Here is a 17,221-nt window from a genome sequence, read left to right as displayed (position 1 = left end):
TCTATAATGCCAATCACCTAAAAAAACAGACTGATGCATATGGTTGAGGTTTAGATGAAATTTAAAAGATGAATGAAATCAGTTTTGAGGTCACAGTACAGTGAAATTCAACCTGTATAACACAATGGCAATATATTATCCTTTTACTCACTTATTTACTATAATCTGGTCACTTAATGTGACATCTTATAAAACAGTTATTTCAGAATTTTAAAGTTATATTGAAATTCAGCCACAGTATATTTTTTCAGTGACACTTTAGGTATATATATATATATATATATATATATACACACACACACACAAGTACATATATATGGCATCAAACACATGTACACAAATGCAGGGCTAGAGCTCCTATACAGACTTATACTAAATATAAATAATATATATATTATTTATATTTATATGTATGAGCTCTGGAGCTCTGGTGGTGTAGTGGTTAAGGCATTTGGCTACTGGCCAAAAGGTCTGTGGTTTGAGTCTACCATTTGCTCCATGGAAGAAAGATGGGGTGGTCTGCTTCCATAAATATTTACAGCTTTGGAAACCCAATGGGGGTCGCTATGAGTTGGAATCAACTTGATGGCAATAATATATATGTGTATATATATATGTATGATTTAATTCTTTTAAAATTTAGCAAAAATACATTTGATTATCCAAAATAATCAAACCAATTGTGCAGCTTATTTTTCACCATATTTAAAATTAAAAAAGGTATGTCATTTCAGCAGACAGATATTAATAAAAACTATTTCACAAAACTCAATGATTATAACACCACAATTCAGACCCCTCCAAAGAATGAGAGAGAGGGAGAGAGAAAAAAAAATGTTTCACTTGTATTAAGATGGAGTAGTTGAGCTGACACGTGGGTCTACAGGAAACACATGACAACTAATTAATTCATTAACTGAATTCCAACCTGCCAAGAAATTTTTTTTTTTTTTTTTTGAGGTAAAGCTTCTTAGCACTTTACAGTTAGCTTAGCAGGTGGTTTTACTGACTGGATTTTGTATCATCAGTTTGATATCTCTGTGCTTCCACCACAAGGGCTAAGTGGAAATGGTCAGGGCTGAGTATGAAAAAAAGCAAGTCTGAGAAGGTGTCTAAGAATTAGTTACTTTGGCTGCATTAGCAAGTTAAATAAGGATGATCTAGAGGTAGACTTCTGAGCATAACACCATATACCTATACACGAGTTATAACGTAGAAAATAGATAAAGTCACCTAATAAAAGGAAAACTTTTTCTTGTGTGAATTAAGTGTTTCCCTTTTCCATCACAGACTCAGTATACACAGAACGTTACATGGGTCTCCCAACTCCAGAAGACAATCTTGACCATTACAGGGTAAGAGATGGAGAATTATGCCCATTTTATAACCTATTTATACGTGGTTTAAGAACGTGTTTAGGTGCATCTATTCTGGAAAGTATATATACTTTTTCCAACAAAAATCTTGCTAAAAAGAAATACCACAGGTGGTCTATAGATACTCCATTAGCTTCCCCTACTATATTCTGCATGATTATAGTCTTGTCATATGCTATATAGGTCGCAATATGCATTCATTTGGAAATACAAAGCAATACCAGAAAATTACTTTAATTATAAATATTTTGCTTTAGAAAATAACATGTCAAATTCAACATATGCTTTAGAGTCTAGAGGACTATCTAAACCTCTGTTGTTGTTGTTATTACATGACATTGAGTCATACCCGACTCATAGCGACCCCTCCTTGGGTTTCCAAGGCGGTATCACTATGGAAGTAGATTGCCCAACCTTCCTTCTGAGGAGTGGCTAAACCGCTAGCTATATATTAAAATTTCTGATAAGATTCACTTAATTAAGATGTATGTACAAGGCTATAATTGTCTTACTCATAGCCACATATGTGTAACTTTTATGCATAAGATTTGAGTAAAGCAGGTTAAGGAGTAGATGCAGCTAGACATTATCCTAAGAAATGCTTGAACCCAAATAACTGAATAGCATCCAACAGACTGGTTTCCTGATGGGAGAATCAATGGGCAGGTTATTCTGCTATAGCATTTGAAATATGGTTTGGGTGCAGCTGTCACTGGCAGCCACTATGTGCTAGTGTGGATGCCACCACAAAGCCAGAACATTCTCTGTGGTGCCACACTGATGAAGCTGGAAGTGCTAATGTACGAATTGGGAACTCTTCTAGCACTTTGACTGTCCCAAAACTTCTTTCCTGATTGTATTCTTCAGGTCAGTTTAAAAAAAGAAAAGAAAAACTGGGAAATTTATAGATTACACGGTAAATTCTCTCTAAATCCATTCTCCAAAGGAGAATATCCATTCTCGAAGGGATATTCAAAGCTCTTCCCAAAACAATACATTAAAAAGACAAACAAAAAGAATAGTTTAAGAACATATTTTTTCCTTATTTGTGCCATAACTTTGACACATGAGTTTCATATTAATACATTGCCCCCCAAAAATATTTGTACATTGTTTGTAAAATGTCACCACCTTACTATGACCTTATAGAACAGAATATAAATGACCCACAAAGTTTCCAGGTCTGTAAATCTTAACAGAAGCAAATTGCCTCATCTTTCTCCTTTGGAGCAGCTGGTGGGTTTGAAATGTCGATCTTTTGGTTAGTAGCTGAATGCCTTAAGCACTGCACCACCAGAGTTCCATTAAACATAAGTATGTTGTTGTTGTTATATGCTGTCGAGTCAGACCTGACTCATAGCAACCCCTCCTTGGGTTTCTGAGGTGATATCACTAAGGAAGTAGGTTGCCCAACTTTCCTTTCAAGGAGTGGCTGGTGGGTTTGAACCACCAGCCTTCTGGTTAGCAGTCAAGTACCTTAGGCACTATGCTACCAGAGCTTTTACCTGTTATTTCTAACTTTAATTATCAATGTTTTGTGTGTGTGCGTGTGTGTGTGTGTGTGTGTGATGTGTTTGTGTTAGTTTATCTCTGTTTTCAGTCAAGGTAGAAAAGTAAGAATCTGTAAAGTGAGATACACAAATCATCTTGCTCTACAAAGCAGTATCCTAATGAGGTTGTCCCCATGTCTGCTGATGTTTGGGCTCAATCTTTCCAATCTTTCTCCATATCCAATAGGCTGCTTCAGGCATCCTTCCTTCAAACAACATTTCTGCTGTCATATGACCTATCTCCTTTTGTAATAGTAAACTAATTTGTCTATTCTTGTCTTTCCACACTCCAGTCCAGTCCACACAGGGCTATGAGATTTCCCCCCAGCACCAACACTTTGATGATCTCTCCTCGTGTGCTCAACTGAGTTCAGTCTTCACTCTTTAACCCGGCACTCAACATCCTTCTTATCACAGCTCAGTTTACCTGGAATGTCCACTGTTTTCTGAAATTTGCCGAATCTTTCCATTTTATGATTTTGCTCACACTGTTCCTTCTGCTGGAAGGTATTTCCCTTCCATCTCCACCTGCTATGAAACTTGTACTGCTCTCCCAGTGAAGGGCAGTATCCCTTTTGAAGTCCAAGACATCATCTATATCCTAACCCTCATTTTATTGTATTTTGGATTAATAATCAAATTGCACGTGTTTCTCCCTCTACAGTATTGCTAGGACTCAAGGCTTTCCTCAATTGCATTTGGATTAGCCAATATGAAGCATAAACCTTAAAATCTTTCTGGATTTAATTAAAAAACCCCTTTGAACAGAAAGATGGTCATACAAGTTGTGTTTCTCCTTCACTTCTCTCATTTTACAGCTTGAATTTTCTTGTTATTGAACTGACCATGTGGTTTAAATTTGAAAAACCATCCCTCCTGTGCTACACTCTATTTGCTCAGTTGCCAAAGGTTTTTCTCAGATACCTCAAAGTAGTAACCTGAAACATTAGAGATGAACTTGCCAGGACCCTAACTCTCTGACTCTAGAACATGGTGCATGCTGAGTCAAAACTTGATTTTAAAATCCTATTCTAAACTAGAGGAGCTCTGGTAGTGTAGTGCCTAAGGCACTTGACTGCTAACCGGAAGGCTGGTGGTTCAAACCCACAAGCCACTCCTCGGAAGGAAGGTTAGGCAATCTACTTCCATAGAGAAACCACTTCAGAAACCAAAGGAAGGGTTACTATGAGTTGGGTCCAACTTGACAGCACATAACAACAACAACAACTCTAAACTAGAAGCTCATGGTCAAGTCCAAACTCCGTTATGTAAGGAAGTCCATGGCACCTAGCCTACTTCTCTGGATGAACATTAGCTAACAGGGTGTTTCTCCCTCAAGGATTCCTCCTCCATCAAAGATAATACATTTTAATCTGCAATTTCAACCTGCCTCTTTTTCCTGTCTTTCCTATAGGCTTCTCTTTCCACACAAGATCCTCCTCTTCCCCAACTCTACCCCCTACTGTGGTGGCCATTTTCATCTTTCCCCTTAGGTGTTCACTGCGTGAGGTAGTCATGTAAATAGAAGTCACTTCCCACTGCCAATGGCAACACATGCACACTGGGTGCACAAAGTCACTCTTTCACTTCACTGCACAGATGGCACTAGAGGACTGTTTAATCCTTCCACGCCAGGAGTCGGGTTTTCTTGGCACAGAATTTATTGCTGGCAATGGACACATTAAAACTGCCAGTACCAGGGAGCTAAAGGTTCCCAATGTGTTACTCAGAGGAATTGTTTGGGAGGGTGATAGTTAAGGTGGGCAGGAGAAAGTGAGGCAAATACATGAACTGAAATGTTTCTACTGTGGTAAGTTGCTTCCCAATTGTGGAGAACTGAATCTAGGGGCCTATTTTTGGTGCACAGCAGGCTTCAGGATAAAGCTGCCCTCCTTTGTTTTTTAAATGAGCCTGTGCTTTTGTCTCTGGCAAGAATACATTCAAAGATTCTATTTTCCTCCAAGGCCCCAGCTGCCCCTCTGGACCCCATCTTTTACACTTCTTTCCCTCCTTCCCAGGTTCTTTGTTTTCCTCTCATCTCTCTTTCTGTCTATCTCTGTCCCTCTCCTTCCTTTCCTGCTTCCCTCCCTCCTGCCCTCTTTGACAAGACAAAGAAGACAATTCCTTAGAGGTTTTTTCGCCACTCTGTGCATTTCTGTGGGTCGGAAGGCAGTGTTTTGATAAGATTCACATTTAGTCGAGCTGGTTGACTCTTTTTAGCACATTGAGGATACGAATGCCCAAAGTGTGTAATAAGGAAGGCCCTGATCTTTGTCCATGTTCCCAGCAGGATACTCTTTCAGCTAAAGAACAATCAACACAGTAGCCAGAATCATAGCCTCTGGAAAAGAATATCATATTTAATGAAACTCGAATGAGAAAAGCATTCATTAGTAGGTCATTGATGATATGAATTTGGAAGAATTTCTAGAAACCCACGTCACCAAGAAAATTACATCTTTTGAAATAAAGTTCCTGCTTACCATCTAGGAAAGGGAATTAGAGGAACCATTTGCATACTCAAGTGGCATGGCACTCAAGTTGCTTGGCAGGGATGCCATATATGGTTTGTTCAGCTTGTGCCCTGCTGGAAGCTAGTCCGTGTTCCATTTGCTACAGCATGCACCTGTAGAACTGCATCCAAGTGGAGGGAGTGGTGTACAGGATGGGAAATCCTGAGGCTGAGGCTTAGACTCAATGCAACAACACAAGCAGTGAGTCTATAAGATTTCATGGAGTTAATCACCCACCTGGAGCTCTTGTAGTGTAGTGCCTAAGGCATTTGACTGCTAGCCAGAAGGGTGGCGGTTCAAACCCACCAACCCCTCCATGGAAGGAAGGTTGGGCAATCTACTTCTGTAGTGATACTGCCTCAGAAACCCAAGGAGGGGTCACTATGAGTCAGGTCCAACTTGACGGCACATAACAATAACAACAATCACCCACCTAACCTACTGCCAAGTAACAAGGTAGGGGCACTTTTACTGGACACCAAGAATTCAAAGAGGAAGGAAGTGGTTCATCTCCCTAAAACACCAAGAAACTGGTCCCAGAGACTCTAATATGGGTAGGCAAAATGGTGGAGTGACAAGTCAGAACTAATGAGCAATGTAGCTTTGTAAGAACACATTTTCTGCAGTGAGTTCTTGGCCCATAGCAGACAGAAATGGTGACAGAATTTCAGCCAAGTAAGCATATAGCTAATGAGACAACCCCTGCTCCCAACAACAATAAGCAAATAGCGATCGTAGCCCCACTCGAGGAGAGGGTTTCTGACTAACATCGACGAATGGTTTTTCATATGACCAATCACTGGATTTTAAGTCAAATTTTTGCATGTTCTTTTTTTTAAATAATAAGTTGTAGACATTCATTCACCCATTCAAAGTGCTTAGTATTTTTTGTTTTGATTGCCTACCTTTTTGGTGAGACAAAACATACACACAGACTTTTTGGAGAGAAATAAAAGAGTAAGTAATAAAGCACGAACTTGGATATGACAGTGCTCGAGATATATGAAACAGACTATTTCCTAATTGTGATTGTGGACTCCCAGGAATTCTATACCTTGGAAACATATAAGGAGGGGAAGGAAAGTAACCAAGAAGTTAGTTTCACAGTTATGTTACTTCTCTCCCACTCCAACAAGAGTGGATCTAGTCTCATTTGTACAATATTTTGGCTTACATATAAGGATATATGAAGAAAAGTTCTTTGGTTTAAAAAATAATTGCAAATGAGAACAAACCATTGGTAGCTTTCATTTACTAAGTGCCTCGACAGCCAGATGCTAGTCTAAACTCTTCACATGGACTATCAGATTGAATTATCTCCCAAACTATCTGAGATAAATGTTGGAATTATCATCATTTTACTGACATGGACACTGAGGCACACAAATGTGATGTAACATATAGGTACTGAGGGTTGAAGAGGGAGAGGGCACTTATCTGAAGCCACTACAGAAAGATTCAGGGAGGTAGACAGAAAGAGCAAGGGTACCCTCAATTGGTCGTCCACAGGACAAGGGGCAGAACAGCACAGTAGACAAATGAGTAGCAGGGACAGCTGGTTTACTGGAGATTTGAGAAGCAGGTCCAGTGAACCGAGGGATAACACAGAACAAGGGCTAAGGAAAGACCAGACCAAACAGTGGCCAATAAGACAGGACGTAAGACTGGGGAGAGAATGGATTTATGAATGCTCAGAGAAAGAAGTAAAAGATCAAGGGCAAGAGAAATAGGACCAAAGTCCTGAGCCTTATTGCCAAGAGAAGAGGGCAGCCTGGAACACACAGAAGGGACTGATTTAACTTGTAGAGGAGATTTATTTTGCATTTTGCTCAAAATTTGATAGGCTTTTGGCAAGTGTATGAAACAGTCATAGATTTGGCAGTCTTCTGCTAGCAGATTTGAAATGTTCAATCCTTAAGAACTGCTGCATCGTTAGGTTATGCAAAACAGGGTGCAATTTTGTAAATATGCCATCTTGTACTGATTTGACATTTGTTCTATTATCCCAGAATATGCCAAAGGGAGAGAGACCTTCAGATTTAAGCCAAACCTTAACTTGTTTGTTGAGTGCTGATAAAATGTTGACTGCTGTGTGATCTTTAAAGAAGCCAGTGATGCTTGGTGAGGCTGAAGCAGAGCCCCCTGTCCGGGGTTGATGGGAGCTCTTCCCTTGGCACCTCACGGACACAGTTGTTTGATAGATGTAAACAAGTAAAATATCTGATATCGTGGGTTGATGTCATTTCCTTCTTAAACATTTTCTGTGCCTTGTGTTGTAGCATTAATGGTATTTCCCAAAATGGCGTCATATACTATTATTTATGAGGCTTTGGTCGCAAGTGGAAGATGCAAAGAGCGAGCAGGTAACCCCTCATCGGGGTAATCTCTCAGCGAAGTGCAGTAGCTGTTTGCTCTTTCTACAAGAGCCTGGAAGTGACAATGAGTTGTTTGGCTGTATTACATGATCAAGGGACACTATAATAAAATGATAAGGGGCACGGTCTTTGAAGTAAGATGGACCTCTGTTCACATTTCATTTCCACCACCTACTGGCAATATGATCTTGGGGAAGTTATTTCTGAGCCTCAGTTTCTTCATTGGGGTAATGGGACCTACTTCACGGAGTTATTGGAAGGATTAAATGTGTCACACACATGTGCCTGCCATGAAGTTAGATTTCAAAATATGGCAGGTGCCGTCTTTATTACCCTCAAAAAATAAATGGCCCTTATGATACCTAGATGGCACAAGGGGTTAGCTTAAGAATTGTTATACTGCTTCTCACAGTACTTTCCTACTCTTATCAGCTCCCCTTCTATTTCAAAAATACAAAGATTTATTTGTTGGAAGGTAACTGAGGAACCAGCATGATCCAACAAGCAGTTACAGATGGTTCTTCTTGGGGCTTGAAGGAAAAGTTTCTCACAGAGATGCTGTGGAATCGGCACTGCCACTGGACCAATCCTTCCCACTTCCCTTTGCCAGACTGTTGCTGGCAGCAGGGCTCTCCGGAAGTTTCTAGCCTCAAGAGAGTGCCAACTGCACCACCATTCGCATCCTTGCCCATTTATCACTCCGAGCTTCCTTTTTAGTAATTGGTGATAGACTATCAGCTTCTAACATAGTCATCCATTTCCTTTTTTATTTCAGTTTCCATCGGTAGACAAAAGGAGATTATCTTACGGTGGTGGGTGAAAAGAGCACAATTAAAGATTTTCTGATCATCTCTTGTACCTGAAGTCAATTCATGGAGGCTTTTCACTGGCAGTGGATGTTGCATTTTACAGGTTAAAGTGCACTGTTCAAAGTAGGGCAAAAAAATCTTGATTGACAAAATAGGATACACAGGCTCAAATAGAATGATCAGTGGTTTGAGAGGCAAGGTCACACAGATACATTGTTCCGGGGGAAAAAACTAAAAAGAAAAATGTCCCCCCTGCAGCCTGAGAGCCTGAAAGTGCATTTATGCCTCCAGGCTGTCTGGTTCCCTTTCCCAGAGAGGTCTCTCCTGAGGCTTCTCCCAGGGAGCAGGGGAAGTGTGCATTTGAAATGGCACACATAGCTTGCCTTTACAGGGAAAGCTTTTGTTTTATTTTTCTCTTGCTGCATTAAAGTATTTGTCTTTCTTTCTTTGTAGTGTAATATTGTTAATGTAAAACAATTTGCATCATGACACTTTTATCACAGTTTTCGTCTTTTTCTCAGTATGTTGCATTTCTCACCATGTCTAGTTCATCACAGCTACAGTGTGTACATCACAACATTTATCTTAGGCTCAGGGTTTTACTTGTTTATAAAAATTGTCTTCTTTCAGCCTGTATTCACTCCATTTAAGAAAAAAAAAAAAAAAGGCAGCCAGAAACTGTTTTGGTCCAAACTCCAGTAGTTATCACATTCCTTGCTAACTGTCCTGTGTATTTATATGTCTCCTAACTATTACTCTGTGTTTCAATGACATTTCTCAGTTTCATGGCTTGGGGAGGTTATAGGAGCAGCTCTTGCTGGCCATACTGCTAAGCAAAGGACCAGGAGGTGAGGTGATTGAGGTTATAGATTTGGGTCAGGACTGGGTGTTAAGTTGACTATTCCCGTGAGCACAGAGCTAGATTTAATTAGGAGAGAAACGAGGTGGGAGGCAACAGCAGGCAAGCAGTCAGAACAGGTTTCCAGCATGATTAGCAGACAAGATCACTGAGGAGGATTCTAGCAAGGTGCTCCAGGGTCTGGGATGCAGAATATCAATGTTCACTATCAGATTCAAGCCCCAGATCTCCTGCTTCAGCTTTGAATGCTGCACAACACTGTCGTAGGGAGTTTTTTTTCCCACCCGCTTCTCTCGGAAGGGCAAAAAATCCCTCAGGGTTCTGCTGCTGCTGCATTAGGCTATGTATGACCTGCACAGTCAGAAGCAAATGCCTCTCAAAGCTCACAGGGCTGTGCAGACCAAGCACTCTTCCGATTAACACAGTCTAAGAAAGCTTGGGGGTCTCAGGAGCTAAAGGGTACCTAGTCTATTTGTGACTTCTAATTCTACAACAGTTCATTAACATTTTATGGCAGACTGTTCCTTTGCTAAAAGAGCCCCTTATGAGCAGCTTGGAATTTTAGTAGAGACACCGTGCAGCATTGGAGTTAAAAGAGGTTTTACCGTCAGAGTTTGTGTCCAGCTCTCACACTCCTACAGATGTAATCTGGTGCTAGTTACTCACCTTCTGAATCTCAGTGTCTCCATCTATAAAACAGGAGTGGCACATACCTATCTCATACGGATGTTGTGAGGATTAAATGGAACAATGTTTTAGAAATCCTTTATGATGCTTAGCACAGTGACTCACTCACTGCTGTCAAGTCGGATCCGACTCATAGTGAGTCCTCCTTGGGTTTCCAAGGCAATATCACTACAGAAGTAGATTGCCCAATCTTCCTTCCAAGGATTGGCTGGTGGGTTTGAACTACCAGCCTTCTGGTTAGCAGTCAAATGCCTTAGGCAGTATGCTACCAGAGCTCCCAGCACAGTGACTTGTACAGTATAAACACTCAGTGTTAGCTATCATTGTTATTAGCACCATGGATGGGTTGAAAGTGGGAAAGACATATCTCAGTCAATTTCAGAAGGAGAATATTTTGTTTCCCCTATCCCAGCTGTTTCCACTTGCCTCTGTAACACTAGGACTGGACATTAAGGGCAGTACAAAATAAGTGTTTACTGATTTCTTTCATTTATTCATTTAATTGATTCGTATTTAGCACTACTGTAGATGCTAAGAATAATGAACAATATAGGTAAACTCTTTTTTCAGGAAGGTTATGGTTTAGTGGGATATAAGTAATAAATATCAGTTGAGTAAATTTAAAAAAAAATGAATGAATGAATAAAGGAAGTTGGGATAGACAGATTCATATATGTGTAGATTTAACTGGGTCTTAAAAATAAATAAAGAGTGTGGCTTTCAATGAATCTGAGGTGTTTATTCTGAAAGTCATGAGTAACTCTCAGTTTGGGTCAGAAATGCAATATAGTCAGGACAAGTGAGAACCTAAGCTTTTCAGGACAATGTAACCTTGGAAGCCTCAGTCATCTGAGACATTTTGGGTGATTATATCCTGAAAGCTGTAGACAGAATGTCTTTTCATCCAGAAATACTGTGTCATAGCATTCGCACATCAACATCAGCAATTTTAACCTTAAAAAAAATGGGCTATGCAATGTTTCTTGATTCCTCTTTCATGAGGGAACCAAAGGAGTTGTTCTCAGTCCTCTTTTACAGAAACAAAGAACAGCTCACTGATCTTGAAACTGGGACTAAAATAGAAAACCCCCCGACCTCAGCCCAGTCACATTCCTGCTAGACCACCAGTCTCCCATCATGTATCGTAAAATAAAATTAGCTACAAAGATATCTGTAAACTACAAACCCCGGCTCTCATAAAGTTGACTTTGAGTCACCAAAATGCTTCCAGGCTAGCTGGCTGACTTTAAACCATAGAGAGGCTACTGCTCCTTTTCCTGCCAATTCATAACAAGGAAATAAAAACAGACTCTAGCTCATCTCCTCCCAAAGGCCTCTATGAGGCACTAGCTACCTTCATCATAACTTTGTAAAAATCCCCAAATTAAGATCAAATGACTGGTGCTTTTCTTTCAAGAGCTTTTTCATCTAAGGCCTCTGATTCTCATTCTAGAAGCTCTACCAGAATCAGGGCACAAAGCAGTCTTCAAAAAGCTGACCTCACAACTTTTTTTTTTTTTTAATCCTATTTTCCTGGCTTCTTTGAGAATGACTTTGTCCAATAGCAGCATTTTTCTCACTACAGAATGAAGCAGACAACAGCAACTCCCTGCTAAGGCCATCCTTGATCTTTTTCACCCTTCTCCCCTTCCATATGTCACATTTGCCTAGGTTTTAAACATCTGTTCTGAAAGAGGTAATATTTGCTTTTCATTCAGAGCCTAGCATGTAGACCAAAGTTCACATGACATATTGCAGAGTATGTTTAGTTGCAAATGCTATGTACAGGCTCTTTGAAATGTAGCATGTATGGCACCATGTGACACATGGTTGCCATGGCAATACACTTTTTGGCTGAACTACAACATAAGCCCATGGAACATACATTGCTAATATGAGACTATGCCCCGCGCTAATGCATAGGACATAGCCAATCTGGGATTTGGGACTCAGGGGCTTTGCGTGCAGCCTCAGTGGCAGGTGCCCGCTTCCTGCATGCACAGGGAAGGTGTGGCACCCTCCCTTCCAGTCCTGTCTCCCCGGCACTGGGCATGCTGTGCATTCTGCCATGCATAGAGACAGCATTTGCTTGAATATCGGTTTGCTATATTTTGTATCAAAGGGGGCCCCAGCTGAAAACATTTTATTTTGTAAACTGAAGTGAAAAATCAGTTTATGGCAGATCCTTTTTTGAATAATGACATTCTTTTTCCCAATTCCAGAATTCAACAGTCATGAGCAGAGCTGAAAATTTTAAGCAAGTTGAGTACCTCCTTATTCATGGAACAGCAGATGGTGAGTTTCAGTTAATTAGACTTTTTAGTATCACAGACAGGTTTGCAATTTCACTACTGACAAAACAAAAGCATGAGGGGCAAGACTGTTACATTTACTTCAATAAAACAGTGTTGCTTTCCACAACTCACTTGTCTTGGGCTAAATGGGATGCCGAGTCCTAGAACTTCATGCAGTCCCTTTCTTCTTGTGCTTTCCCTACCCTTTGATATCAGAACATTGAAGCAGCTATTAGCTACTTTATGTTTCCCTTCTCTCCTTGCAGATAACGTTCACTTTCAGCAGTCAGCTCAGATCTCCAAAGCGCTGGTGGACGCTGGAGTGGATTTCCAGGCAATGGTACAGCAAAACTTTGTGCAAGGGGAGGGGAGTTGCTGGTGGGGCTCTGCTTTCCTCTCTGTGGGCTACTTCTCTTCACAGAGGTCAAGGAGACAGGGAAGGAATTCAAATCATTTTTATTTTTCCAAAGAGAAGCTGGAGAAGTGATGTCTTTTTACCACACACAGAGTAACGTTCAATAATGCTGAAAATTTCGGGTTGAGAAGCATTATCCTGGGAGTATCAAAACACTGCTCTCCTGTCCATGTGATTGTTCAGCCTCTCTTTTCCCTATTTTGATTCAAAAGTAATCACTTACTCAGTAAATGTGTGGCAGAGTAATTCTAAAGTGAAATCAGCATGATAATAGCTCAGTCAAATATGAAAATCCATTTTTGTCCAGGATATACTACTAGCCACTCTACCAGTGGTGGGCTATTAATAATCAGTACGCTTCAGCTTTTACAACTTTATTATCTTTTGTTGAATAACCACAGATGATAAACAATTAGATTTGTTTCATAAAGTCAGAAATGGCCAGCACTGTTACTGCCTATAGAAAGGATATTTCTGGGTATTAAGGCAAATCCATTTTCTGCACTAGAGTTTTTCAGATTAAGAAGAAAATGTGTGTATGTTGCACTAAATATGTTTGCGTAAAATGCAGCTTTCTTGTTTGTTTTAGCCAGAAAAGCCTGCTTTTTCCCCACTTTCTTCTAACATACATGCTCTGCTCTGTGCTCAGTTCAAATGCTGCCACTGTATAGGAGTAAAACAATCATTTTGATACTGAGAAAGCAGACACATATCCTTTGGATCAGTTTCTTAAAAGAGATTAAAGTTTATTTTTCTTGCAAGCTTTATTTTTTTCATTATTCAAAGAAAAAAATATGATACTCTAATTAAGCAGTTTTAAAAGTTAATTTATGTCTTCATAATATATGTTTGTCTGGCAATGACTTTCTACTTGTTTAATATGGTATGAGTTGATACATTTTTGCCTCAAGTCCTAAGCTCTTTCTGTATAAATGTCACACATACAGATCTTTTGTTTTTAAATGCCACTGAAAATCTTTTAAGTGTTTACAAATAATGCATTTGACTTTTGACTTCACTTAGGTTCCACATATATGTTTAGTACAGAGATAGATTTTTTTCCAGCTCTTTAGTGATAGGAACAATTGCTTTAAAAAAACAAAACAACCACCTCATTTTAATACAGTTTATCCTACTATAGGAGAAGTTTGAGACTTGCTAGCAATTAAAACAAGTGGGTTCAGTGGTATAAACTATCCCTCTGTGCATGTGGTGGTTTTAAGTGTCTTTTGAGTCACATTTGAAAATGAATTTGGGTGTGTGCATTAAAACTTACATCACCTTACCACACCTTGCAGTGAAGCCAAATTCACAGTGAGTTCTGCAGTACCTTTAGGGGTGAGATCAGAGATCTTTGTGGGACAGAACATGCCTTGGAAAAGCTCTGGGGAAAATTAGGCACTTTCTTTGATCAAATGTCAGTTTATAAACTATTTCAGGAATCAAAACTCCCTGCCTTATACCACTATGCTCATGTGGGCTCATTTGAATTGATGGTGGGGGTGGGGGTGGAGGAAGACTGACTTCCTAATTCTGACCATTTTTCTTTCTCTCTCTAGTGGTACACTGACGAAGACCATGGAATTGGTAGCAACACAGCACACCAACATATATATACCCACATGAGCCACTTCATGAAACAATGCTTCTCTCTTCCTTAGTACCTCAAAATAGCATGCCATCTAAAGCGTATTAAAAACCATTTTTGTTCTCATTATCTCAAAACTGTACTGTCAACATGATGATCTTAAAGAAGACACTCAGATCAAGAAATTTAAGGTTACCTTTGCCCCCAAATTTTATACATACAATCTTAAGTAAGGACTTCTATCTTTGCAACAGATTATTGTCTTACAGAAAAGTTTGAATTATTCAGTCCGGTTTTGTTTTGTCAGTTAAAATCATCTCCATGTCAGCTGCTGAAACAACAGAAAATATGAATTGCTTTTATGGTGCTTTGCATAGGTTCCTGGGCAGCATTTTCTCTTTTACTAACTGGAGTAGGTCCAGATCTTTTCTCTTCTTTAAAGGGATGGCACAATGTGGGCAGTGATGTCACTGAGACAGAGGAAGAAAAAAGAAGGGTCGGGAGAGAAGATAGCAGGGCATGACTGGGATCCCAAGACTGAGCATATCAACCGACCAGGCTACTGTCAGCTGCTCACAGCCAGACGGGCACAGTTTTCTGAGAAAGACTATCCAAACAGTCTCAGGAAATCATATATGCAAAGCACCGACTTCTGAGTAAAACCACAGCCATTGAATAAGCTCCAAAGAAATGCAAGGGAAACTGCCAACGATGCAAGGCCCCCAGGTGCCAGTTATGGCTATAGGTGCTACAAAAACACAGCAATGGTGAGGGGAAAGCATTTCAAATGTGTTTAAAAAGACAATACTGATGTTTCCTGGTGGAAGAGGCAGCTTGGAACTGGATGTGAACACATCAGCTTGCCCTGTTAAAAGATGAAAATATTTATATCACAAATCCTAACTTGAAGGAGTCCTTGCATCAAGTTTTCTTATTTCATTTCTTTGAGCATCTTAATTAAAAGAATATTTTAAGTTCCTTGGTCTCATTTTAAAAAACTGAAAATAAACTAGAATGCTGTGTATTACTATCTCCATTCTACATGCTGTCAAATTCCCATTGTCAGTTAATAAATGGGCCTTCATTTTTTTTTTTTTTTTTCCCAGAAGTAATGAGTTGTACCTTGAATCAGACCTAAACCACACTGACATATGGACACATTTATCCAGAAAGGCTCTTGTTTATTTTGTTAGTTATCCTAGACTACGTTGTAAACATGCAAAGATTTCAGCATTTGTAAAAAATTAGATACATAAAAATGTGTTAAATTAAGCAGTCCATAGTGTTCTTGTCTAACACGCACACAATTTCCATTATCATGTATACACATATCTTTTGAGAAATTGACTTAAAATAATATGTTACTGATACTATGTTCCGTTGTTAGGTGCCATGGAGCCAACTCATAGCAACCCCCTGAACAACAGAATGAAGCACGGCCCGCTCCTGCGCCGTCCTCTGGACCGTTGCTATGTTTGCGCCCTTGTTGCAGCCACGGTGTCAATCCATCTTGTCCAGGGTCTTCTTTTTCACTGACCCTCCACTTTACCAAACACGATGTTCTTCTCCAGGGACTGGTCCATCCCGGTAACATGTCCAAACTGATAGAATACATGATATAATATATACTGCTACAATTGGGCAATCTACTTCCGTAGTGATACTGCCTCGGAAACCCACGGAGGGGTCGCTATGAGTCGGTCTGACTCGACGGCACATAACAACAGCAGCTTTGCTCTACATAGATGTGAGAATTCTAATTTATAAGACTACGGGATTTGTACAATACTGAGGGTTCAATAAGCTCTAAATGGAAATATACCAAAACACAATAATGGCTTTTTATGTCATGTTGTTGTTGTTGTTATGTGCCGTGGACTTCTCTTATTCTTCTTTTATGTCGTAGAATACGAGAATTGTGTTGCATCAATTTTGTGATAACTGTTTCAGTAGTATGCCTCTGAGAACTTTTTCGCATACATCTTAAGTGGTCTGGCATGCGTTTGCAGGATGTCCAAGGGTTACAGATGGTTGAGAATGATAGATAAATGGTGGTAATAAGGAATGCTATCACCACCCAATAAGAAAAACTCAGAGTGTCGTATTATAAAACCTATGTTATGCTCAGTAGGAATTTATTATCATTCTTCATTTCACCTTTCTGTGACAATAATAACATTTAAACTCAAGAAATTGAATTAATAAGTGAATTGCTTACCGCTGGTTGAGGAAGGAATCTTTTTTGGTGCATATAGGATTTAAACTTCAACAAATTCTGTCAAAATTATTATTCTGTATAGTATTTCATCTGAATCATCACCTCAACTTTGTCAAATTACTCAAAAAGTATGTGTGAGTATGGTGAGAAGTGAGATCCATCAAACAACATGGTTTCTTTTACTAAATGCCATGGTCTGTGATTCTTGAGCAAGAATATTTCATCATGTAGATTTGGTTTCAAATATTAACCACAGAAACACGGATGTCTAAGATAAATTAACACTGAGAAGAAACATTGCTCTCATTTTAACCCAATTCAGGTTACCAGGTCTAGAATGATCCTGGAGGGAGTAAGGTGGTCACATATCGCCTCCTGCTGGAGACCCAGTACACTGCAGCCGAGTCAGACCTGGGTGAGAAGCTCAGCACCACCACTCACTACTGAGAACCACTTTAAAGAATGTTACATGACTCTTAGAACTCCAGATTCCCAATATTAAAAAGTACAAAAATATCTGCCTCACAGAATTATTGC

At 39.7% G+C, this 17,221-nt stretch overlaps 1 protein-coding gene across 1 annotated transcript in view; it reads left to right on the top strand.

Annotated features, from left to right (window-relative positions):
• DPP4 (dipeptidyl peptidase 4) overlaps positions 1–14,539 on the top strand; it is a 118,460-nt gene extending 103,921 nt beyond the window's left edge. Inside the window, exons 24-27 of the mRNA XM_042781074.1 lie at positions 1,291–1,355; positions 12,392–12,464; positions 12,730–12,803; positions 14,438–14,539. Of these exons, the coding sequence (XP_042637008.1) occupies positions 1,291–1,355; positions 12,392–12,464; positions 12,730–12,803; positions 14,438–14,539 (314 nt within the window). The remainder of the gene's footprint in view (positions 1–1,290; positions 1,356–12,391; positions 12,465–12,729; positions 12,804–14,437) is intronic.
• The last annotated feature ends 2,682 nt before the right edge of the window (positions 14,540–17,221 follow it).

The sequence above is a fragment of the Orycteropus afer genome, unplaced genomic scaffold, assembly GCF_000298275.1.
Source record: "Orycteropus afer afer isolate SDZICR_OR568_19922 unplaced genomic scaffold, OryAfe1.0 scaffold00084, whole genome shotgun sequence".
In the NCBI taxonomy this organism is placed as follows: Eukaryota; Metazoa; Chordata; class Mammalia; order Tubulidentata; family Orycteropodidae; genus Orycteropus; species Orycteropus afer.
The sequence above is the reverse complement of the archived record's forward strand: the minus strand, read 5'-3'. Positions and strand labels throughout refer to the sequence as shown.